The sequence below is a fragment of the Apiotrichum porosum genome, assembly GCF_003942205.1.
Source record: "Apiotrichum porosum strain DSM 27194 chromosome Unknown scaffold_20, whole genome shotgun sequence".
NCBI classification, from domain to species: Eukaryota; Fungi; Basidiomycota; class Tremellomycetes; order Trichosporonales; family Trichosporonaceae; genus Apiotrichum; species Apiotrichum porosum.
In genome coordinates, this window is record NW_021167127.1 from 51,737 (window position 1) to 76,145 (window position 24,409).

The window sequence follows — 24,409 nt, forward strand, 5'->3', positions numbered from 1 at the left end:
CCATGTCAATATCCACAAACTCGTGTTCATGCACACCACATCCAGGATCGCGAGCATGGCGGCAGCAACGGTCCAGAGCGCGACCAAGCGCGCCACAAGGTCCATTGCATATCTAGGCCCAGCGGGTACATATGGCGAGCAGGTGAGTGACCGCTATCCTCTCCTGCTGGAGCCCAAGCCCAGCCAGAGGTGAGCCAAGCTGACCGACAGGCGGCCAGTCGCTTCAACATTCGTCTTGGCGGCGACCTCAACCTAGTTCCTGTTCCGACCATCCCTTGTGAGTGTCTTCTACCTGCAAAGCTCAGCTCGGCCGCTGCCTCGAGCGCACCGCCATCCGCCGCAACACACTAACATGGACAGCCATCTACACCCACCCGGCCGACTTCCTCGTCCTCCCGCTCGAGAACACTCTCCACGGCGCCGTCCTCGACACGGTGGACAGCCTCCTCACACCTCTCACTCCCGGTACCAAAACCCACCCGCGCGCCGTTGCCGACACGGCCTTGCGCATCGAGCACCAGCTCGTCGCTCGGCGGGGCACAACGCTCGCCCAAGTCGAGTTTGTGCGGAGCCACGAGCAGGCGCTGGGACAGAGCAAGGCCTTTTTGGACGAGTTCCTGCCCCATGCCAAGCGTGTGTCGTGGCCCAGCACGGCGGGCGCGGTGCAGAGTATCCTCGAGGACGAGGACGGGGCCAAGGGAGCCGCCATCTGCTCCAAGGCCGCGTACGAGCAGAACCGCGACAAGCTCGACCTCCTGCACGCCGGCACGCAGGGAGTCAAGGGTGGGTGTTTCTGAACCTAGCCCCCCGGCTGACCCAGCACAACAGACAACTTTACGCGTTTCCTCCTCCTCACCCGCCTGAGCGGCGACGAGCTCCCCGAAGTGGCCCTCGTCCCCGGCACAGCGACTGGCACCGTCGTTTCGTTCTTTGCGTGTGACGAGCCCGCGCAGGTCGGCGGCCTCGCTGCCGACGGTATCATCCTCTCGGTGCACCAGCGCCCAGCGCCGCCGGGCACCACGGACGAGAACGGCGAACCCACCCCGTTCCCGCGCTGGACGCTCGTCGAGACCGAGGACCAGCGTCCCGACCCCGATGAGAAGGACAGGTGCGGCGCCACTTGCCTCGGCGTGTTCCCCACCGAGAAGATCATGGGCCCCGTCGCTGCACTCCCCGAGTCCGACTTTGGCATCGATGGCCCGTTGTATGACTTTGTATAGACGCGTAATAACAGTCACACGTTTGCATGGATTTCTTCTTTCAGATGGCCCGTTACGAGGTGCCCGTTACGAGGGGAAAGGGGAATGTTTCTCGAGGGAGAGGGGGGGACGGGGACGGGGGTGACTGTTCTCTCTCAACTACATGACATATGGGGGACCCGTCTCTACCTGCTATGCTACACCTCTCGAAAGTGACGGGGTCTCTCGTACTTTGGTCGTTATGGTCGTAGGGAGATGACGACAAATGATGTTTGGGGGAACGCTGTCGAGCGAAGAACAAAACGCGCATTTGAGATGGGGGGGTGCCGGCAGTACCGGAAATATACAAAGATCTTGGGAGCACACACACAGTTCAGACACGAGGTCGCTTGCTGCGTGGAGGCTTGTTACTAGGCGAGGCCGTGGCAGGCGCCTTGCCCTTGGCAGACTTGGAGGAAGCGCCTGCCTTGATCGAGGTGGAACGCATCTCCGACTCGGGCCACTGGCCGAGACCGATAATCTCGCCCGTGGGCGGCTCCGGGGTGAACTCGTACACGCGCTTGAAGCGGCCGGGCACAGCGACGACCATGGGAGGAGGGGAGAGACCGCGGATACCAGTGGGTGCAGAAGTAGAGCCTGGTGGGTTAGCGTTGGCTACAGTCCGGCAAGTACCCACTTTCTCCACCCATGCGTTGAAAGTACATACCACGCATGCGCTCGCGTAACTCGGAGACCTCGTGCTGCAGAGCGTTCTTCTCGACAACATGCGAGCGGAGCAAGGCGTTCTCCTGCTCGAGCGCGTCGTTTTGGGTCTTGAGGGACTTGAGGACGGTGATGGCACGCGCACCCGTGGTCAGCTTCATCTTCTTGGCGGCAGGCCTTGATGGTCCCGCGCTAGCGCTGGGGCGGGCACGCGCTGGCGACGCGACGGGGGTCGAATCATCCGACGAGGGGTCCTTTAGGGGGTTAGGAAACAGGCCAGCGCATGTCACTCACATCGACGTTGTCGTCATCCGTCTCCTCGTAGTTGGGGCGGACGTTGAGACGCGTTGAGTGACGAGCATTGGGATTCTTGGGCTTGTGAACCTTGTTGACTTCCTTGACCTTCTTGACTGGCTTCTGGTTCGTCTTCTGGGTCTGGTGTCAGCTATCGATCAACACGGGCCCAGCCAACTCACCCCTTTAGAAGGACGCGACATCTTGTTCTCGCCCTTGCGGACCATGTCGTCGAGAAGGTCCTCCCTGCCGCGCTGGAAATCGTCATGGGTGAAGCGGACGGAGCTGGATGGAGGTTAGCAGCAACTCTGGTGAAGGACCTCACTTGATACCCAGGTCGGGGTGCCTGCCGCGCGTGAAGTTCCACCTGATGGGTTAGCCATGCACCATGGGGTTAGCACTCACATGTTGAGCTGGCGCGCAAAACCACCAAAGTCGCGGGCGTCGGTGATGGCCCTCATCGCTGATGAATGATTAGCACGGTTGCTGGGAACCTTCCCCGCCCGCATCCGTCTCAAACCCACCCCTACTGCTCTCAAACTGGGTCGTCAGCGCACTCTGCTAGCATGGCTCACCTTCTTCTTGTCTGGGATGACGCCGGCGAGTCCATCCTTGTCCCAGCGGATGAGCTTTTCAAAGTCTGGGTTGTTGATGGCCCTAGTGATGTGAGCATGAATCACCCGGAAGGGTGGACGGGGAGGGAAGGCGTGGTAAACAACCCAGCAGTCCAGTCAACTCGACTCACTCCCACAGGGCTGTCTTGAAGTTGCGCTTGTGCGCGCCAGATGTCGAGGATCCGGCACCGGGCGAGTGGACGGTCTCGCCGTCGTCTTCTGGGTCGTCGGCATGCGACATGTGCGCGACGGTGACTTGGAGGGAAGGCGGCTGTTGTGAGTTGATGAGCGCGGGGTCAACCTGTGGCGAAGACGGGCGGGTCGATGCGGGGAAAGTGGAGGTTGAAAGTGGCCATCCGCGAGGCCGGGCATAAGTGGCGGATCCGTGCGGCGAGGTCGCACACTGGGAACGGTGGGGCGAGGGGGCGTCCATGGGCGGTGACAAGGCCCGGGCGCGGAGTGTCTGGGGTGATTCGGGCAGATGGGGGATTGCGATCTCGTTCTCTTCGTCACTGCTGTCGCTGTCGTCCGAGTACGCGTCCTGCACGGCCAACGTGTTGCGGTGGCGCTCAGGGTACGGAATAGTGTACTCGTCAACCGCAAAAGGGTAGACGGTGGCAACTGGCGAGGAAGGGATCGAGCCGTCAAACGGATCGTCGTCGTCGGTGGACGCTGTGTATGGAACACGAGTACCCGGGGCGTGCTCGAGGTGCTCTTGCAGCGACCAGGGAAGGGTGGGCTGCTCGTTGTTGTCGGGCGTGGGAGGGCACGAAAAGGCGAGCTCGTCACGGAACTTGTGACTGATGCGCCTGGGGACGATGTAGCTCGAAGAGTACGGAGGAGTAGGAATCTCCAGAGCGTCAAGAGCGTATGGGACACGCTGGGGAGTGGAGGGAGCGCGCGAGACGGTGTCGGACGGAGCGTACTCGGGCGCAGTGGCAACAGCGGCCTCGAGCAACGATGCAGTCGAGTGGGTCACTTGGTCGAAACTCAGCCGAGGTGTGTTTGGGTCCCACCACGTGTTGCTGATTGGCGTCTGATGGGGAGGAGAGATCTGAGCCGAAGGTGGGTTTGATGAGAAGGCTGGGAGGTATGCAAGGTGTGGAAGCCAGTGCTCGTCGACCTCGTGATGTGGCCGAAGCTCGGTCTGCACGCTGTAGCGTCGAGGAGGCAGTGGCGAGGGGGACCTAGGGTGGCGAGGGAGAGAGTACGATGCGATGGCGAGCTGGGAGAAGGCCGAGTAAGGCGGGCTGTACGAGCTATCCGAGCTGACGGTGCTCGAGCCGCTAGAGTGGGAGAAGGATTGGGAGAAGGATTGCTCGCTGTCGGGGGTAAAAGGTTGGTGGGAGGTGGGGTGGGAAGAGGGCAAGAGGTGATCAGTGTCACCGTCTGTGTTGTAGACGATGAACGGGTCCTCGAGTGAGTTTGCGGGGAAGGGATGGTCAATGTTCATTGGGGGAGGAGGCCCTTGGGTGCGGATCTTGCAGCCGGGGGGTTTGTTTGTTGACGCTTGCGGAAGGAGGAGGGAGAGCGGGCAGAAACTGCTGGTGGTGATTCTAGTTGGTGTAATGAGAGATGGAGAAGGAGATGGAGGAAGACAACGGAGGGAAGACAGACGAGGGAAGATGGTCACTGATGCAGTGAGATGACTGTATGCAGGCAGAGAGGGAAGGCAACGGAGGAAGACAGATGAAAAGGGAAGATGGTGGGGTGACGGGGAAAAGCGATGGGTTGATGAAGGCAGTCGCGGTGGCCGGAATGCTGCTGGCTCTGCTGGCCCTGCCTGGGGGACAGCGCTGAAACGGTGACGTGTGCATCTACACAGCGACGATCACTGCTACAAACACCGGAAGAGCAAGGAGGGATGGCAGAGGCAGAAGGCAAGAGGCCAAGAGGGGGGTGACTGACGGGCGGAATTGATCGAAAAAAAGAAAACATTTCTCCATCACCCGATCTGTGTGCGTCCACACACATCACCGCTACTGGGATGGCCTGGGGTCTCTGGCCGTGCACCGACTGGAGATAGAGAGGAGCGCTGATCCGTCCTCGTTCTGTCCAGCCTTCCTCGGTATGTGTGACAGCACAAGAGCAGAGGGGCGCAGAATGTTCGCCTGAAAGTGCCACACTTGTCCGCCTGTGCGCAGGCTCCTCTTCCTCGCCCGCACGGGTGCCTATACCCTGCGCATGCATCTCCATCTCGTATACTCGCACCGAATACCCGCACAGTTGACGTTTGTAAGAGTGTGTATCTGCTGGCAATGCAACAGGTGGTTGGATCCAGGACATGTGCAAGCTTCATCGCGTGTACGAAACCAAAAAAGACAAGGCAAAACACTACGCGAGAAGGGATTGGAATGTTACACCAATATGACACCTCCTAGCCCACGACCCACGCTGCCCACCGCCCCTCAAAAGGAGGCAGCAGTGAGCTAATAGCGCCTCCCAGCCGTAGCTGGCAGCATTGAAGGGAAGGGCAAGCAAGTTCTAAATGTGGTGTATGGAAAAGGTATGATATTCGCTGACCGGATCGCCTAACTTTTCATTGAAGGAAAAGGTGGCACTGTCTATTTGGGTAGCGGTGTGTGTGTGTGTGTGTTTGGGAGGGGAGGGAGGGAGGAGGGAGAGACGAGAGAGGGAGAGACAAGAGCGGGAAGAAGGAGATGGAGAGAGGAGATGGAGAGAGGAGATGGAGAGAGGGAGAGAGGAGAGGAAGAGACGGCGGGGGTCAGTGATCTCGCGGGTGCACCCAACACATCTGGAACACGAGCCATGGGTGGGTATGGGTGCGACTCTCCTGTTTGCATGTTATACGCGTGAGGGAATCAATACATCGCCCGATGCGAATCCGGTCGCCCAAAGTGACCTCAACTACGCTCCTTCAAATGAACGAAGAAGGGCAATTTACTTCTTCGAGGCGGCGGCCTTGGCCTTGAGGACGCGCTTGACGATGGTGGCCTCCTCGATAAGGAAAGCGCGGGTGATGCGCTGGCGAACGCAGCCGGCGCAGACCGAGCCGCCGTAGGCGCGCGAGACCGACTTCTGGCGCTTCGAGAGGGTGGCGTACTGGCGGGGGCGGAGGGTGGGGACACCGGCGAGGGCCTCACCGCAGTCACCGCACTTGGGGGCCGACTGGAGAGGACGTCAGCAAAGAATGTCTCGCGAGCGGGCGAGGAGGAGGAATCCTCATGCTCCAAGAGAGAATCTACGCACAGCAAGCTTCTTGATGTGGTGGACCACGAGCTTGCCACCGGGGGTCTTCACGACCCTCCTGCGGTTGGAGGAGGTGTTGTAGGGCTGGCGCTTGCGGAGAGTGACACGCTGGGCCATTCTGGAGGGGTTAGCAATGGTGGGTTGGGTGCAATGTCGAAAGTTCGCTCCGCCCTGCGCTGCATTTTGTGACCACCCAGGACCAGCCAAAACCTGGAACCGCGAAATCTTGAAGGACGACCGCACGACCGACACAGCACGCAGAGCACGACCACGACCACACCGTCTCCCCTCGCTGCGCACTCTCTCCTCGCCGCGCTCTCTCCAGGTGGTTGGGCGGCCCTGTCAAAACCTTCAAATGTTGAAAGTTGACACCACCACCGCCCCTCTCCATCCTCCCCCTCCGTTCCTTCGCTCGGTCGTCGTCGTCGTCGGTGCGTGTGTGCTGGCGGTCGTCGTCGTCGTCGTCGTCGGTCGCGGTACAGGCTGGTGCGGGGGTGCAGGCAGGGGGTCGTCGGCCTACTCACTTGACGGTTAGCTTGACGGTTGAATGGGCACCCAGCCGTCAAGACATCCAGAACGGACACCCAGGGCGGCGACCTGGCGAAACCGCCAGCGGCGTTATCTCCGTGTGGCATTCCCGGCGGTTGGCTCAGTGGGAATGAGCCTGGCATATGCGGAAGTATGTGACCCTGACACGGATTTGGTTCTTAACGCCGCGCATTGCGATTGCGAAACGGCAGGCAACCGTGTTGTTGTTGACAACAAGCCTTTGGTGCTTTGCTCGCTCCAGCACCAGCGCACCATCTTGGTATGATTCAGCGGGCAACAGTAGTCCAGTGGCCAGTGGGTCGTCAGCCGACTACATTTCCTTGCATCCTTTGATCTATTCAATCAATCTCCACTGCTGAGGACTGTATACCGCCATGTGCTTGTCTAGGACTGTTGGACGTAGCTTGGGGAACGTGGGGTGCACCAATCCTCGTGCCTCCTGACCATCCGTCCTTCATCCAAAGTCGACGCGTGCAGCTCCACCCGCCCACATCGCTTCCTTGGCCAAATACGCAAAATACATGCTGGCTAATCCTAGTGCCGCTGGCGTACAAAAGAAAAGGAGATGAGATAGAAAAGTGTTTATAAAACTAAACGGCGAAGAAAAAGGCATCAACGAGCAAGCGTAAAAGTGAACAGTGAACAGGCAGGAGCAGGAGCAGCTCCCTCAAGAAAACGTGTAAAAGGGCGATTCAATATGCAGGTCCCGGGAAGGGGGGGGGGGGGAAGTGAAGGCGCGCGTGGGTGGGCAGCACTTGCGGCCCCATGGCCTGCACGCCCCGTGATGGGGTCTCGGCCTGGTATCGCGATGAAGAACAGGTTTGGATGGATTAAGCGTGTGTAGTAGGTAGTAGTAGGTTGGTCGTTAAATGAGCGTGTTTGATTGTCCGGGGTGTGTGGCTCTGATTCTCTGCGTTTACTCCACTTTGAGGAGACGCGCGCACCAAGCCAGGCCCTTCTTGACCTTGGCCTTTGACTTGTCGAGCTTGGTGCCACCCGACTTGCTGAGACGGCTGAGACGGTGGGACATGCGCGATGTGGCACGGTACGACAGACGCGACGCGGCGCGCAGCGGCGTTGTCGCTGGCTTGGTGGCGCCGCCGTAGGCGTCAAACGGGGTCGTGGGGCGCCCGCCGTTCGCGGCGACATGGGCCGCCACGTGCTGCGCAAACGCAGCCTCAAACGCAGTGTCGATGCCAGCGATAAAGTCTTGGTCGGGCTCCTCCATCAAGGGTGGCATAAACTTTTGCTGAGGAGACGGGGAAGCAGGTGGCGAGTGGTTTGGGGTGGAGAGAGGGGAAGTCGTGTCGAGGTCCATGACGAAGTCGGGTACCGGGAGGGGGGCCTCGAGCTCTGTAACGTCTTCGAGGTAGGCGCCATTGTTCGTGGCCGGGGACACTGGCATGCCTTGTGAAAAGTTGGACGGCGACGACTCGAACGAGAGGTCTGGCAAGTCGGCCGGCGGGGCGGCATACGGGGAGGAGGAGGCATGTGTCGTCGCTCTGCTACTCTGTCTCCAGTGGGCAGAAGAAACTCCCAAGGACTTCCAAAAGCCCCTGTCCCTGCCCGGGTGAGTACCCGGGGTCTGGGAGGATGGAGTCGAGCGGGTCGACTGAGAAGTACGCGACCAGAGGCGGACGCTGTACGTTGTCCTGCGAGTCTTCTTCGAGTCCTTGGCCGGCGGTGGCTGAATCACTACCGTGCCGACGTGCTCGAATGAGACCCTCGAGGTCGTCTTCTGCCTGGGAGCTGGGTCGCTCTCGAGGCCCTCCTCCTCCCCAAAGCCAAAACCCGGCCAGTCCCGAGTAGGCAGGTCCACACCGTCGGTAGCGCCGTTGTGCCATGCCGACGTGGCCACAAACTGGCCATCAAAGTCGGTGGTGACGGAGCGACGGCCAACAGAGGTGCGCTGCGACGCGGCATCCGACTGGGCGGAACTGCCATCGCGTCGAGCAGCCTTGGGATACTTTGTCAACCAGGGTTTGTTGTCCATGAGTGCGGCGCCGGCAGCAATGAGGGTAGAGTCCACAGACTCCATCGAGCTGTCCGAGTGACGGATCACGTTTGGCTGCTCGGTAGCCATGACGCGGAACATGTCCTTGCGGATGAGCTTGTGGCGCTGGGGCGACATGTCCAGTGACGATGCCTGGCGGCGTTCCGGCGTCTCGGGCCCCTCGGTAATGGGATTAGGGCCATCAGCCAGGAGGGTACGGCGACGGCGGTGGCCACGGGTGTCGTCACTGCGACTGCCACCAATGCTGACGTTGCCGCCGAGCGCAGCAAGGAAGCCAAGGTGGGCCGTGTCGTCCTCAATGTACTGGCTGGCACGAGACGAGCTGCCGTCGAGCAGACGCATAGTCTCGGCCAGAACAAGGACACGGCGGTGACGAGTCTTGCGACGCTCACTGTCACTGGAGCTCTCTTCCTCGCGCTTAAACTTGGCGTCATAGTACCGAGACTGGGCAAGGTCGTATGAATCGCCCGAGAAGGTTGACGAAATGCTGTATGTCGAAGGCGGAGAGGTGAACGACGAAGACGAGACGGGACGAATGGCAACATCGAGGCTGTCCGAATGCGGGATTGTCGTGCCCGCAGCTGGCGAGAGGGGGAGAGAGTGCTGCGAGGATGAAGGGCTCGCACCGAATGTGGGGGTGGAACGGCCCGGCGTAGAGGGCGCGAGTTCGAGAGATGGAGGTGCGGAAGGTTGGAACGGGATGCCGAGGCGCTGGTTAATTCCCAGTTCAATCTCTTCGGTCGCAATGGTGTCGACAGAGAGCGACGAGCGAGGCAGAGACTCGACGTCAAGAGATTGTGGACTTGCCAGATGAGCGGGTGGGTCGGACATGCGCCGCAAGGTTGCATGTCCTGTCCGTGTGGGCGACATGGACAGCGATAACGGCCTGCAGTCTGGGTCAGCGGTTTGCAATCTGACATGTAGCTTGGAACTTACCGGACGTCAGGGGTGCCGTCTCGCGAGGGTGGCGACAGACTCAGACGGCGCAAGCCAGACTCGACCGTAGACGTTCGTGACAAGGCAAGGGAGCCCGTCGACAACCTCGAGGAGGCGCGCGACTCTGTACGGCGCTGCTTCTCGAGGGCGCGGATCTTGTGGCTCGTCGAGACATAGTGTGCCAAGCGCCCCAGACGTACTTCCTCGATGACGTTGCGCTGAGAGCGTAGAAGCTCCTCGGCGCTCTTGTCCTCGTCTCCGTCGGCGTGCAAGTGGGCAAACTCGCGCGAGTGGTTGTACAGAAAGTTGTACGGCGTCACATTGTCGGCGCTGCTCGGGGTCAGTGGTCGGCGACCCATGCCGACTCCCGTGATGCCTGGGTTGAAATGCAGCCCAGTTGCAGAGGCCAAGGCCGCCGTGGTCGACGTCGTCTTGACGCTGTCAGTTCGACTGGGTGCACGAGCTGGCCCATAAATGATTGAACTTCGGCGCCGGGGATTGCTGCCCATAGACTTGCGCGGCGACGAGACGCTTCCGGGGCGACCCATGCCAATAGACGAGGAACCGGTGGCGCTTGTGCTGTGTGTATCGTGTGTGCTCATGGAGGCGCCGACAGACGCCCGTGAGGCAGCTCGATGTGAGGCTTGTGAGACCGGGCGACTGCGAGACGGGCCTGTCCAAGCGGAAGGTGGCTCATAGGCGTTGGCGACTGTCCCATCGATAGACACTCGAGAAAGCGAGGCTCTTCTGGAGATGACAGAGTTTGAGCGACTGCGAGACGGGCCCGCTTGGTTCCAGGCTGACGGTGGCTCGGCGAAGATTTCATGGCCAACGCCGTCCAACGACATGCGTGGTGTGCCCGGCGGTGACTTGATGTAACCCACGGGCATGTTGCGTGGGTATCAAGTGAGGAGGGTGTGGATGGAGAGGAGGGGATGGGTCGGTGGGTTAAACAGAAAGAGAGTGGGTAGTGTTTCGGAGGCGCAGAGGAGTGGAATAAGGAGGGCAGAGGGAAGAGATCGTTGGCTCTTGGAGACAAGTGCGGCCGGCGAGAAGACGGGTGATCTTTGTTGGGACGAGAGATGTGTCGTTGGGTGTGGTCAAGGACAGGCGACAAGGGTCAGGTGTTGGTGGATATCGGCGGCGGTGGTGGACGGAGGGATAACATGGGTGCATCTCCCTCATTGAGGGAGAGCGAGGGGTTTAGGCCATGGGGGGCTACCGAGAGCAGGCGGTGAAGGAGTGGTGTTTGTCAAAGGTGAACGAGAGGAGAGGAGTGGACGACTTGAGCAAAGCGAGGAGTGGATGTGTGTATGTGGTTTGTGCTGTGATTGAGATACGGTGACTGTGGGATCCACACCAAAAGAACTGACAAAGGTCGCACAGACGCACCGCTCACACCCAGGCAGGCCAGGCGGTTTTGGGTTTTGGTTTTGGTTTGTTTGTTGTCTCTCCCCCTCCGTCTCTCCCTTACGACTACGCTTGCTCTCGCCGTTTTTCCTCAATTGCAATGCTCTCTCTCCCTGCCCGCGTATCTTCATATGCACACCCCTGCCCTCGCCCTGTGAGGTCTCGGCTTGCCAGCCGCCGCGCCGGGGACAGCGCACAAGGGGAGACAGTGGCCCAGTGGGGAACCTGAATGCCGGGGCTGATATGGCGCGCTTAACATGGATCCATGTGGCCATCTGACGAGACATTCGAGACACCAGCAGGCACGCACTTCCGTTATGGCACAACAGAACGCACACAGCCAGCAACTCCAAAGCAACTCTAGCGACTCCAGCGAGCGGCCACATTGACATGCCGGGGCCCGAGAGTGTGTGCTAAGGAAAGTGCTTTTCATGTGGGTGGGTAATCGACTAAGGGTCGCACAATACTTCAAGTGCCCAGAGCATCGGCTACGGAATGGCCGGCCACGTCGAGCTCGAGGGCAGACTCGATGCTCTCGACGACATGCACCCATCACCACCATGCGCAGAGCTCAGTCGTCCATGTCACGCACTCCAGCCTTCGCTTCACCACATACTCAAAACTGAGACACACCCGTACAGACCCCCTTGCAGCTTGCATGCACATGAAGCACATGACATGTTGTCACTCTGTCATGAATAGCGACCGCTGTTGTTCCGCCATTTACATGAGTCAGAGCCATAGTCGTCACTTGCTGTCGGCCACACCCGCCCCAGGCATGCACGCCTGCGCTTTTCCGCTCCAGTTCAATGAATGCCAGTTTTGTACTGTGTACCGAGCGCCAAGAGATCCAGAGATCCAGAGATCTGGAGGAGGGGGGGGGAGCGAAATACAGAAACACAGTGTACATGTGGTCCACCTCTTACCCCGCGCAGCACTGCACCAGCCTTGATCCATCGATCCCATCGAGCGCCCACACCCACACGGGGGCCAGATCTGATCACCGTCCTAGCTTGTCTGAGCGACGTGCTAGAAGGTGTGTCGAGTCGAAAGTGGCGGCGGCCCCAGCCCAATGCAGGCCGCGCCACTGCACGGCCACCCACCCACCGGCCACGAAAACCACCAGCCAGCATCGTGTTGCCCGTTCTGCCTGCGCCAGAGCACGTTTCAGGCCTTCAGGAGGCCCACCCCCGACTTTCGAACGACACACTTGCTGCAGTTGTTTGGGGCTGAAACGCGCGCCAGAAGGTCGACAGCGTCGAGCATGGGGCGATGGTCTGCGTGTACTTTTACGCATGAATGTGTGTGCACGTTTGCGGGCGACGAGGCAAAAGGCACAGACGACGCAGCGGGCTGGGCGCATCTCTTAACAGGCTAGCAGCTAGCGGGAGGACCAACTGCTCCTTATCCGTGTCGGTCATCGCCGAACTGGAGGTGCAGGTTGCCGGGCACCACCTTCCCATACAACCCACCGGTCAGAGACACAAGATGGCACGACCTCTTTGTGACTCCAGCCCTAGAGTTTTGTTTACCATATTGTGTGCCTGGAACGACGGTTGCGGCATGCCACCAAAAAGAAACCAGTCACCCTCCCTCCCTCCCTTCTCGGCCGAATACCTTTGAACCACTGCTTGTCACGTCTCTGTCCCGCGCTGTAACGCTCAACTCCAATGGACTGACTGCAAGCAAGCGATTCAGACTCGGATGTTTCATACATGGGGGGATGGGAGGATGGGGGGCGGCGCAACAGCGGCCGCAACTACATGAGAGAGCACAAACGCACAACGATTCCCGAAAAAAAATATGATAAAACGCAAAACGCCAAACGCAGCCTCGCAACCGCCTAGTACTTTGTGACCGTCTTTCGGCGCTTGGCGTTGGGTTCGAGCGACTCGCTGCGCTCACGTCCGGGTGACGAGTTGAACGCGAGGTCAATCTCGACGTCCATGTCCACCTGGGATCCGAGGTTGACGTCTGGCAACTCGTCGTCGTCGTCTTCGGGAAGTGTCCTCTTGTTTCCGTTGGTCACCGCCACAGGCTCATCGTCGTCGGCGTTGGTCATAGGCTCGTCGCTGTCTGCTGCTGCTGATTCGATCTCTTCGGCCTCGGTGTGGCCATTCTCCTCCTCGATATCGTCTGCGTCGTCTCCGTTCGCCTCGGCTCCGTTCTCCAGAACAACCGTCCTGTCGCCGTCCTCCTCATCATCGGGGTCCTGGATCTCGTCGACCTCGGCGTCCTCTTCTTGGGCGTCCTCTTCTTGTGCACCCTCGTCGTGGGCTTGCTCCTCTTGGGCATCCTCCCCGTCGCTGTCCTCGATAACCTCGGCGCTCTTGGCGGCCTTGCTAGCCTTGGCAGGTGGCGACTTGCGAGCAGCGACCTTTAGCTCCGAGTCCTTGCCGGCGACGGCCACGAGGCGCTTCTCGTATGCCTTGTACGCAGACGAGTTGCGAGCCTGGGTCTCTGCAACGCCGCTGTCGTCGATAGTCTTCTCGAGGTGCGAGCGGATACGCAGGGCATCGCGACCGGTGATGGGGCCAAGCAGGAGAGCGAGGGGACGGAAAAAGTGGAACAGCTGGCCGCGCTTCTTGGCTACCTGCTGCTTGGCAGTCGCATTGTCCTTGGCAAGCTGCTGCTTGACCAACACGCGCACCTGCTTGAACAACCAGTCAATCGCACCAACGTGGAGGTCGTAAACATCGTCGGGGTGGATTTGCTTGAGCACAGTAAAGTGCGTGCCGTGCACGACAAACGCACTCGCTGCCAAACGGGCGAGGGCAACGGGGGCGTCTGACTCGTCCTTTTCGTCCTTCTCGAGGAACATGGTGAACGAGTTCTGGAGAGCCTGGCCAATGACGTGCTGGACAGTAGTGGCGTCGCGGTTGTAAATACCCTCGTCGCGGAGAACGTCCACCAGCTTTTTGACGACAATGTCGTAGGTAAGCTCAAAGCGGCCGTAATGAGCCAGAGGCTCGCGGGCTTGCTCGACGTCGAGAACACCGCAGCGGATGGCACCGACAAAGACGGACACGAGTTGAAGGAAGACAACCTCGCGCTGGGTAGCGGCAAGGCTCATCTCCTGCCCCTGGTCTTCATTCGAGTCTTCCTCGATGTCGGACGCGTAGCGCTCAACAGCTGCCTGGAAGGCACCGCCAAGCTTGTGCTGCTTGTCAGTGGCCATTTCCAGACCAGCAGCCTTGGCGGCCGGCTGGGCCTTTTCGCCTCGGTTGGAGAAGAGAACGTGGAGGTTGATGAACGCGATGAATGCCTGGAATGTCAGTTTGGGTTCCATAGGTACATGTAAACTCACCTGCCGGCGGACGGTCTCGGCCGCGTTGCTACGGTCAGGCAGGCCAAATGTCTCAAAAATGTCGCGTGCCTCGTCACGGCGCGCCTTGAGCTCGGCGACCTTGGCCTCATCCTCAATGTCGGCCTCGGTGAAGCGCCTGAACAGCCATGCGACATGGAGGAAGACAATCTGCAGCGCGTGCTCGACGAGCTGACGGGGTCAGTAACAAGGACAAGAAAATAGTACACTCACCTTTGCCTCCTCCTTATAGCCCAGACCACCTCGGCCCGCAAAGGCCGCGACGATGGTCCAGCCACTGCTTTGGCCGCCCTCGACGTCCTCCATAGCAGCAACAATGTCACGGCTGCGAGCGAGAAGGGTGATACGGAGAAGGATAGCCTCAATGCTGCCAATCTGGTCCTCGGAAATGACCATGGCGGGAACGTCCTCGCCATTGACAGCGTCACGCAGTGTAGCAAAGAGGGCGTCCTCAAGCTCGGCGAGCTTTTGAGAGTTTGTAGCCGCCATGGACTCGGTGCTATTCAACGTGTTGATAGCTTGGATGGCAGCCGAGAGAACTGCAGGTTCGGTGTGCTGAAGGAACTGTTTGGTGACGTCGTCCCACAGTGACTCGTACGCAGAGGTCTTGCGCATGTCGAGGTACAGTCCCAAGTTCATGTGTTCGGGGATCGAGAGGACGCCGACAATGCGGCTGACCTCGGCATGGTGCTTCGCGAACAGACGGGGGATAACCTTCATGAGCGCCTTGCTCTTCTCCTCCTCTTCGTCATCGTCCTCGCGCTTGATGCAGGTGATGAGCATCTCAAGCATAAAGTCCTCTTCCTGCTCAGTGAGGAGCCAGGAGTCAGTCTCGGAGGTCGAGTGGTCGAGGAGGAGGTAGTCGACAAGCGCGTGCCAGTCCTGAAGCAACTCCATGTGCTGGTAGAGTGCGTCGGCAGCAGCAGCGGCACGGGTAGTAATGCTCGAGCTAGTATCGGTCGTGACGGCATCGGGCTGCTTGGACGAGCTAGCCTCGTCGGACGCCTTCTCCTTCTCGAGCGACTCGGCAGTCTCGACAAGAAGCTGGGCAAGGGCCTTCCACTCAAAGCGCTGGTCGAGGTCGGCGTCCTTGACCTTGGCGGCGCGCTTCTTCTTTCCGTCACGGAGGGCACCAAACTCGCTCTTGAGCTTGTCGGCGCGCTCCTCCCACAGTCCCTTGACAAATGGTGCAGTGGCCTTGCGGATGCGTGGCTCCTCGTCAAAGATGAGGCGCGACACGGTAGAGCGCTGCTCCTCGTCCTCGTCGTCCTCAAGGGCGCCAGTCTTGTCAATCTGGGTGATGACAGTGATGGCGTTGGTGCGGATCGAAGTCTCGACGTCGAGGGCGGCCATTTGGATCAGGCGCGGAGCGAGACGCAAACTGAACGAGCTGGCGTTGGTGGCCGAGGCGGCGTTGGAGAAGATGCCTGAGAGAGCCTTGACGGTCTCGAGACGGGCACTGTGGTCGGGGTCGTTGGTGCCGCGGACAAAGTAGCTGAAGAACTGGCTTTGGAGGTACATTTCTGGGTACTTTTTGACCCAAACGCCGAGTTCGCGGATGCAGTCACTGCGGATCGCCGAGTCGGCGTCGCGTACACGGTGGACAAACATGCTGTGTGGGTTAGACGATGCAATGAAGGATTCACCTACGTGTCAAAGACCTCTTGCATGTACTCTTCGAGGACAGTCTTGCGAGCATGGGCCTCCTTGACCTTTGCCTCTGCCTCCTTGACGCGCTTCTTGGCAGCCGCGCCCGAGCCGCCCTTCTTGACCTCTGCCTCCTTCTGACGTTGCTTGATGCTGAGCTCGTTGCTAGCTGTAGCGGCCGCCTCGCAGAGCGCCGTGGTCATCTTGAGGGTGATAAAGGTGCCGGTGTGACGGATGGGGCGCAGGGGGGACACGCTCATCTGGAGGAGCCAGGCGAGGAGGAGGGGCATGAGGGGGAGCGAGTGCTTGGTGGTGGTCGCGTCGTCAAAGAGGTGCGGGGTGAGGTAGAGCGTCGCGACGAGCTGGGACACGATTGTTGTAAGGTTGGCCTTGAACACGCGCAGGTTCTTTGTTCGCGAAGTGAGTGGATACGTTGCGGCATTGGTCTGTCTCTGTCAGCGACATGGTGCGCCCGCGGCCATCACCTACCTTGACGCTCTCGTCCTGGATACGCTCCACAGTGTCGTTGACGCCGTCCTGGTCCATGGCCTCGTCTTCGTCGACGTCGGCGTTCAAACCGGAGGCGCGCACGAAGAAGAGCACAAGCTCATGGACAGCCGCCTTCTCCGCGTCCGCATCACCGGCGGATCCCTGGTAGGTGTGAACCCAGTCCTCGGCAAGAGGCTGGAGTGCGACATCCGGCTGGAGGAGTGCATCTGGCTCGTCAGCTGAAGCTGCTAGGACTTTAGCTTACTGAAGAATGGTGAGTCAGTCTTGAACCCTTCAACAGGCTCGGGAACGGTTGCTGGAGGAGCAGGCTTGGACACTTGTTTCTTTCGCCTGGTGGTAGCGGCAGTGCCGGCGGCCTTGCGTGACGCGGCTTGCTTGCTCTTACGCGGCGTAGGGTCATCATCGGTCTCGGTGCCAGACTGAGCGTTAGTATGCGCGACTCTAGACTGTAGATGGAGGAGGGGTACACGCACTGCGTCGCTGTTGTCCTCCGAGCGCGTCTTGCCTGTTGCCGAGCGCGTCAGTAGTTGTTTGCGTGGTTGCCACCGGCAACGCCATACCTTGTGTTGGTTCGTATCGCTCCACACGCTTGCGCGTGCGTGTTCCTCTCCTGTTCTCCCTTGGTGGGGTTGTTGGCAAGGACATGGTGGATGGGGTGGAAGGAAGAGATGTGGTGGGAGGGGGGCCGATGTCAATAACAAATCGACCACACGCGGGAGGAATGGGGAGGGAGAGGGAAGGCAGCAACAGAGGGAAGGTTGGACCCTTGCGAGTGGAAAATACTCCCGCCCCGGTTGACGCGTGCAGCTGACGCGATATGCTGTTACGTAAACATGTTTTGTTTGTGTGTGGCGCGCGAGATGGCCTGGTTTGTGGCCTTGTCGTCTTGCGGCACTGCTGTAACAAAGCATAGCACAGTCCCAACACAAATGGGTGACAAGCGCCATTCACCGCAAGATACAATTTGACGGGAAGTGTGGCTCAACGGTCAGGACGCAGAGGGATATAGCGATATAGGCTTTGGACGGCTCGCACACAGGTTTGTTGTTGTGGCTTGCTTGGTGCGAAGGCACCAACAAAACGGCAGCCACTGCCGTGCAATAGCACACGGTCCGGGGCCGCATGCAAAGAACACATTTGCCACGGACTATATCTCGAGAAGGTGCGCTCCACTAGGAACCTCTTGTTCCCTTGCTCTGTGTCATAGACGGACGAGCAGTGTAAGTACCACTGAGCGCCGGAGACGTTATTGTGCATTACCAGCAGCAGCGGCGATTTAGTACCGTGACGTAACTGGATTTCACCCCTGGATCTCGAATCTTGTTGTCACAACATTTCGCGTCCTGGGCCCATCAAGACCCCACCGACCCATCTCACCATCGCCACCACGTCGCGCCGATGCCTGGTGGGACGCGTCTCGGTGTGCGCGCACCAGCACACTCGTCTCGCGCTGGACCGCGTCAGCCCGCCACCTTGCTCGCCCCCGCGCTCGATCCACACTGGCACGCGACCACCAGCGACAGAGACGCCGCCGGCGCCGCGTCGCTCGATGCCCCGTCCACATTATCCACTGCCCCGCTACCCTCGCGGTTTGACGTCTCGCTGGCCCTCCCACTTGGACATGACCCAACCCCACAGCAATATTCCAATGCGTACCTCGGCGGGTCGGAGATGATCTCGGACGCGGCCGCGCGAGGGCCTGTTGCCCGTCTACCCATTCGCAAGAGCCGCATCCGAGGCATGGTGGGCTGTCCCAGTGGCACGGACAAGAACAATGGCAAACAAATTGGCGCAGGCGATAGACATGGAGCGGGAGAGAGCAGTCGCGACGCGATGTGGCGTGCTGTGGGTTTGGCACACCCTTGCCTCTGTAAGCTACCTTACGACCCCGGCATTAGCTGACGACCCAGGCCACCTCCCACGGCACCCTTACAAGTACTTGCCCCCCCAGCGACCTCCAAGAATCCACGAGCTCTCGCCACTACCCCCTCATCCGGACCCTCACCAGACACCGATGATTGGGGATGAGATGCTTCCCTGGTCGCCTGAGGCGATGGAGGAGGTCGATCTCGACTCGGCGATGGACTTTGTGGAGAACTTTGAGTGCGCGTGGCAAGAGGCTGGGTCGTGGCCCGAGGTCGAGGGTGGGGCAAAGGAGAAGGCGAACTCGAGAGCCAAAGGCAAGCGGCGTGCCGGCCCGTCTCCTCTGCCTCGGCCTGTCGCAGCAGCACCAGCAGCAGCAGCAACACCAGCAACACCAAGACACGCACTGGACACCACTCAACGTCCCACACTCGACTACCCGGCTCGGTGGTCCTGGTGGCGAGCCGAGATCAGCAACGGCGACGGGTACGGCTACCACACCTCCCACCTCCCTTACCGGCTGGACAGCCGCAGACCCAAACCCGACCGGCGTCGGCCCGCACCGTCCGAATACCAGCTGCCACGCAACCTCTCCGACATTCTCTCCACCATCCAGCACCCGTTCCACCCAGACCCGGCATACTACATGAAGCACTCGGGCTCGTTTGTGTACTGGATCATCCCCGTCCATGGGCCCGTCGTCGTTCCGGGCCTGGAAGACATCGTCGTCGACCCCACAGCCTCCTCGTGGGCCTCACGCGGCATCTTTACCGCCACCAACATGCCCATCGACACGGGCACCGACACCCGCCCCGCCCCGCTGCGCTGGACTCCGGCGCTGCTCCGCGCCTTCGTCCACGACCACTTTGAGCCGACATACAACGACCCGCACCACCGGTACGGCCAGCTGTCTTTGCGGACGTGTGGGCCGTGGCCGAGCCCGTTCCTCACGGGCCTGCCGCCGCCGCCAGCCTTGCGGGGACACCAGTGTCTCCCGCCCGGGACGAGTGGCAGCGTACCGGCCATTGTCGAGTGTGGTGACCACGTGCGCATCTACTGCGAGGCGAGTAAGGCGCTCAAGGTCAGGTGGTGGTTGCATTGGTGGCAGGTGAGGCTGGACGGTGCGGGCGAGGTCGTTGCAGCGCCTCGGCGGACGGGCAGTGAGGATGAGGATGCGGGCGGCAACGATGCAAGACCCAAGGTGGAGTACCAGCCCTTCAAGCGCGTCCGCCTCGCGCTCGTCTCTCATCGCAGCGAGGTCTTGATGGTGGCGTGAGTGTCTCCTGTGACTGTTGTAGCCATACTGTAAACAAACACCCTGTATAGACAGACACGTGGTCCATGCCGATGCACCGTGTGGTTGCTTGGTCTCAGACGTCGGTCCGTCAGTCTGGTCCCCTCCTCTTGGTTATATACAGAGCTATAGCGATGCATGACTGGGGATAAGGGCTCAATGCAGTGCTCGATTGGCCAGTACTGGTACAGCAAGTGACAATATGCAGGGAGGGAGGGAGGGAGGGTGGGTGGGTGGGAGGGAGGGGGTAATGTCGATGCCTAGACGCCTAGATGCAGAGTAGGACACCGGGGTGTGCTAACTGAACTTAGGCCGGGGCGGGCGCGGCGGGCCGTGCGAGGGAGCCGTCGCCGTCGGCGGGTGATGAGTTGGCCTCGCGCTGGAGGTCCTCGTCGTCGACCCACGACTGCTCGACTGTAACCTGACGTTGTCAGCTGCAGTGGACGCGATTACCAGCTTACCTTGACACGGCGCTCGTACTCCTGCTTGTTGTCCTTGAACAGCGTAGCAGCTTCGACGTTTGCGGGACTGGGGTGCGACGTCAGCGGCCGCGCACAACAAGGGCGGTGCGTTGTGTCGAGGGGTCCGGGGCCAGGAGGGGAGGGGAGGGGACCGGCGGTGCAACGGGGTTGGCCGTTACACCGACCGACACACGCGGGGTAAAGGCTCACCTGCTGGGGTTTGGATCGTTCAGGAGACTCTGGACAGACGTGAGGATGGCGGCCACGTCGTATGTAGGCGACCAGCGGTTCTGGAGAATGTCGAGACACAGTTCACCGTTGTTGTAGATGTTGGGATGGAACATGCGCGACACAAAGCGCACTGTAGGGGGCTTGTTCGGGTACGCGTCGGTAAAGGTGAGGGTGAGGCGGAACGAGCCGTCCTCGAACGGTGTGTCGGCTGCACAACGAGGTCAGCATTCAGCAATCAGTTGTGAGATGCGCGAGAAGGTGGCGCGGCGCCGGCGAAGCAAAGCAATGACCGCTGCGTACCGCTTGGCATCTGAGTGGCACCTAGTGTCCGGCCACCCATTCAATGCCCCTTCCCCCCAGCGTCACACGGGGCGGGGGCGGGGGCGGGGGCGCGTCCGAACCACAAAAGGACTCACGAGGACCAAAGATGACAGCGTTCCACACCATGATGTTGTCCTGGCAAGGTGAACCCGAGATGCCCTCGGGCGCCTCTGTCGCGAGACGCTTAAAGTCGCGAATCAGTCTCCTTTTGGCTGCTGTCGACTGTGAGGGCGCGTCAGTATTGCGCGCAGTGCGATGGGTGGCGTGCCGCAGAAGTTAGGTTGGTTGGTACGTGGGCATGGACGTGACGACGCCGTGTCCATTGTGCGTGGGTCAAAGGAACAAGGAGGAGGGAGGAAGGAGGGAAGAAGGCTCTGCAGCTGGCTCAAGACGTACCATGGTTTGATGGTGTTACTTAGTCACGCGAGGGGGTGGGAAGAGTGGGAGTGGTGGTGGTGGGAGAAGGTGTATGCAGGGGCGAGTTGTGAAGGCGGTAGAGACAGAGGGAGAAAGATACAGCGATGGGGAGTGATGGAGCGGAGTGAGAGAGCGAGGGAGCGAGCGAAGGGGGTGTTGGAGGTTGGAGGTTGAGGTGTGGTCCGATGTGACTGGCGAGAGATTGATGGATGACAGAGAGAGTGTGGAGCCGAAAGCGAGCGAGACAGAGAGCACGGCCCAGATGCAGACCGCACCGTACAGCCAAGCCACTGTATCGCCCGCCCACACAGCCCAGGCCCTCCCATTGTGTCTCCCTCCCCCTCATTTTTGCTCCCGTACTCACACCCCCCGCTGACATCAGTGGCGCCAAATCCCCCGTATACAAAACCCGGCAAACCGTAGATCGTTCCGGAATAACAACACCCCATGTACCCATTATCTCTGCTCTCTGATCTCTGAGCATTCTGATATTCTGATCGCTGATCGCTGATCTCGTGTTGTCCAGAGGCCAGAGGCCAGTTGGAGACGCTCCATGTAACTGTCTCGCATATAAAAACTATCAAGATTGCTGACCGGCCTCTGGACGGCCGGCAGTCCGCCTCTTCTATAAATCACCATCTCTCTCTCTCTCTCTCTCTCTGTCTCTCTCTCCCTCTCCCCGCTCAGTCTGCGCCGTCCCACCCACGACGCACCTGCACGCTCACCTCGCCCTCGCCGCCGGCAGTGCCCGCGCGCCCGTTGACGGCATGCGTCAACTTGGACCACGACAGACGGGTCACGTCCATGACGTCCCGGTCAGTCGTTTCCGGGTGCACATGCACGACGAGCGTCACCACAAGTGGCACCTGGGCCAGAAACGCCGGCGCCGCCGCGCTGCCATTGGAGCTGCCGTTGGCCTTGGACAGGGGCTTGGCCCCGCCTCCGCCTCCGCCGTTCAGGCGTTCAAACGCCAGACCCAAGGCGTTGAGGTCGGCGCTGGACGCGCCGTTCTGCATAAACGCCGAGACGGAGGGGGACGTGGTGCTGACCGACCCGCGGCGCGAGTTGGGTGCCGACGGGACGCGCACGCTGTCGGGAGCGGGCTTGCCGGCGTTGACGGCCCAGCAGCGGAACGTCCCGAGCCCCAGCACGCGGCGGTCGTCTGCGACATCGCGAAGCGCACGGCGCAGATCCTTCATCTGCGCCGACGCTGCAGGTGGCGCAGTCTGGAGAAGGATCTGGGCAAACGCAGCGGTGGGCGGCCACGCGAGCGCAGAGGTCAGAAGGGTGAGCAGGAGCGAGACGACAGAGTCGAGGCTCTGCAGAGAGGAACTGTGGCGGCTGTCAGTACAATGATGCACTTGCCAGCAGGCACGTACCTTGGCACAATGAGGCCAGCGACGAGCAGGACAGCACAAGTTCCCGCAACAGTGATGGTGTACGGGTTGGCAAGGAACTTGTTCGCCTGGACAAACGACCTCGAGGTCCACCACGGAGGAAGGAAGATGGGGCCCGTGGCTGTGGGTTAGCGGATGTTGCGCTGTACCTTCCTCTCACCATCAACGAGTCGGCTATGGTTGGCCAACAGGGCACCGGAGAAGAATGTGGCGGCCGACGCGAGCGCGAGAAACAGGCGCGGGAACGGTCTGGATGTCAGCTTTCACCCAGGCCACTCAAAAGCTGTGACTCACCTCTCCTCGCCGGGGACGACCTCGCCGTGGCTGTGCGTCCCGACGCCGTGCTCGTGTGCGCCGGCGCCAAGCACGACCTGCTCGAGCGCCTCCTTGGCAATATACACTGCCGCGAACATGAGGAAGAGCGACTGGGTAAAACACCACAGCGACGTCATGCGTGAGGATCTGAAATTCACAGTGTCAGCGCATCTGAGCCAAACAGAACGAGGTTTCCTGCGCGCTACTCACCCAAAAGGCTTTTGCAGACTACGCCAGCCCATGTTGTCCGACCTGGCCAGAAGGTTGACTCCCACGCCCATCGCGTCGAACACGACCAGGTATCCAACACCGGCGAGACAGTGCCATCCACTGATCTGGCCCTCGACCCACAGGCCCGCGCCCAGAACAGCCTCGACCACGGCAAACGAGATTAAAAGCTGGACTTGCGGGTCGTGCTTGCTCGGCGGAAGCGGTGACAAGGTGGTTGTCGACTGGGTAATGTTCATGGGCACAGGCTGGGGCGTGGCGTCGGCCGGCGACACTGCCACTGGCGAGGCCGGGTCCTCGGGCTTGGGGACGGTCTGGGTGGGGTCGAGGAAGGAGAAGAAGTTGTGGGAAAGAGAGTGCTTGTGCTGCGACGGTTGTTAGAGACAGAGACCACCCGCCAACTGCATTCGCCTCCACACTTACGTGGTGACCACGTCGCTTGCCACGGGGACCTGGGGTCGACTCGAGCGACTGGGCAGCACCGGGAGGCGGCTGCGACCCAAACTGCCAGTCCTGGGGGCCACCGTAGATCTTGCGGTCGGCATCAGGAATCGTGCTCTCGCCGGCCACTTCGGACGAGGGGCTGGTAGGGGCTCGCGGAGCGCCAGGCTGGGGGAAATAGGCCGACAGGTTGCGCGCGTGAAGGCCGTGGTATGGCGTCGGCTCAAAGCTGGAGTCGTGCATGGGCGATGAAGGAGAAGGAGGCGGGAGCTTGAAGCTCGGCACTTCGAGACTGTTACGATGCCACGATGGCGGACGCTGTCCTGGCTTGCGAGTCGGAGGAACGTATGGCGCGTAGGTAGACTCGCTTGCCGGTGCGTCCATGCTCCTCCATGGGGACATGGGCGACACGGGACGTTCGTCGACGGCCTCTGCGCTTCGTGGAGTTGTAGGCCGCTCAATGTTCATTGTGAAGCCACGACGGCTGGGAGTCGTGACCAGCTCACCAACATTATCGTTCTCCTCTCCGGCTTCATTGTCGACCAGCAGCGTCTGCAGGCTGCTGGCAGAGCTGGGCAAGGACGGGAGCTGTGGCCTGGGCGGCGACGAGGTCTGTACGAGGATGGGCGGGGGAGGAGCCGCGCGCGAGGCCCGTCGCTTCATCACTGGCTTTGGAGTGACAAACGCTGGAGATGGTGCCAAGCCCGTCGCTGTCAGGGTGTCCGAGCTCGTGACCGAGGCGTTGGGCGAGAACAGGTCGTCGACATGGTGAACGATAGCGTTGGTAGTCGCCTTGGGCGATGAAGCCGCGATACCGTTGCCTCGAGCAGCGGTCATGAGGGACGAAATATAGGTGTGGGTAAAGAGAGTGGGGAAGCGCTCCGGACGCTATAACTTAGGTGTCCGAGCTCTGCGGGTGGAACGTGGCTTTGTGGAGAGCCGAAGCTCAAGTGGGCCGGATGAAGCAGGAGAAAATAAGAACAGATGTCTAGACGCGTGGTGGCGACCCTCGAGGTGATGGCCGTCGTCCC

At 60.6% G+C, this 24,409-nt stretch overlaps 7 protein-coding genes across 7 annotated transcripts; 2 read left to right on the forward strand and 5 right to left on the reverse strand.

Moving 5' to 3' along the window:
• Positions 1-55: 55 nt before the first annotated feature.
• On the forward strand, positions 56-1,220 carry EHS24_005217 (uncharacterized protein; the record flags this gene model as incomplete). The annotated part of the gene is made up of 4 exons (XM_028620749.1): positions 56-142; positions 211-277; positions 361-783; positions 829-1,220. 4 exons carry the CDS (start codon positions 56-58, stop codon positions 1,218-1,220), a joined length of 969 nt encoding a protein of 322 aa, XP_028471965.1.
• Positions 1,221-1,572: 352 nt separating this feature from the next.
• EHS24_005218 (uncharacterized protein) lies at positions 1,573-4,262 on the reverse strand (the record flags this gene model as incomplete). Its single annotated transcript, XM_028620750.1, has 9 exons — positions 1,573-1,853; positions 1,906-2,155; positions 2,196-2,330; positions 2,378-2,480; positions 2,521-2,562; positions 2,601-2,658; positions 2,720-2,735; positions 2,771-2,852; positions 2,941-4,262. The coding sequence occupies 9 exons, from the start codon at positions 4,260-4,262 to the stop codon at positions 1,573-1,575; spliced, it is 2,289 nt and encodes a 762-aa protein (XP_028471966.1).
• Positions 4,263-5,710: 1,448 nt separating this feature from the next.
• On the reverse strand, positions 5,711-6,136 carry RPL34 (60S ribosomal protein L34; the record flags this gene model as incomplete). The annotated part of the gene is made up of 2 exons (XM_028620751.1): positions 5,711-5,938; positions 6,020-6,136. 2 exons carry the CDS (start codon positions 6,134-6,136, stop codon positions 5,711-5,713), a joined length of 345 nt encoding a protein of 114 aa, XP_028471967.1.
• A 1,348-nt stretch (positions 6,137-7,484) lies between these two features.
• On the reverse strand, positions 7,485-10,408 carry EHS24_005220 (uncharacterized protein; the record flags this gene model as incomplete). Its single annotated transcript, XM_028620752.1, has 2 exons — positions 7,485-9,468; positions 9,519-10,408. 2 exons carry the CDS (start codon positions 10,406-10,408, stop codon positions 7,485-7,487), a joined length of 2,874 nt encoding a protein of 957 aa, XP_028471968.1.
• Positions 10,409-12,771: 2,363 nt separating this feature from the next.
• EHS24_005221 (uncharacterized protein) lies at positions 12,772-17,055 on the reverse strand (the record flags this gene model as incomplete). The annotated part of the gene is made up of 8 exons (XM_028620753.1): positions 12,772-14,193; positions 14,236-14,424; positions 14,467-15,865; positions 15,904-16,346; positions 16,390-16,616; positions 16,655-16,829; positions 16,884-16,915; positions 16,971-17,055. 8 exons carry the CDS (start codon positions 17,053-17,055, stop codon positions 12,772-12,774), a joined length of 3,972 nt encoding a protein of 1,323 aa, XP_028471969.1.
• A 753-nt stretch (positions 17,056-17,808) lies between these two features.
• On the forward strand, positions 17,809-19,549 carry EHS24_005222 (uncharacterized protein; the record flags this gene model as incomplete). The annotated part of the gene is made up of 2 exons (XM_028620754.1): positions 17,809-18,280; positions 18,321-19,549. The coding sequence occupies 2 exons, from the start codon at positions 17,809-17,811 to the stop codon at positions 19,547-19,549; spliced, it is 1,701 nt and encodes a 566-aa protein (XP_028471970.1).
• A 325-nt stretch (positions 19,550-19,874) lies between these two features.
• Positions 19,875-24,215, reverse strand: EHS24_005223 (uncharacterized protein; the record flags this gene model as incomplete). The annotated part of the gene is made up of 10 exons (XM_028620755.1): positions 19,875-19,988; positions 20,029-20,095; positions 20,239-20,467; positions 20,676-20,802; positions 21,723-22,329; positions 22,377-22,515; positions 22,555-22,643; positions 22,689-22,856; positions 22,920-23,302; positions 23,361-24,215. The coding sequence occupies 10 exons, from the start codon at positions 24,213-24,215 to the stop codon at positions 19,875-19,877; spliced, it is 2,778 nt and encodes a 925-aa protein (XP_028471971.1).
• Between the last annotated feature and the right edge of the window lie 194 nt (positions 24,216-24,409).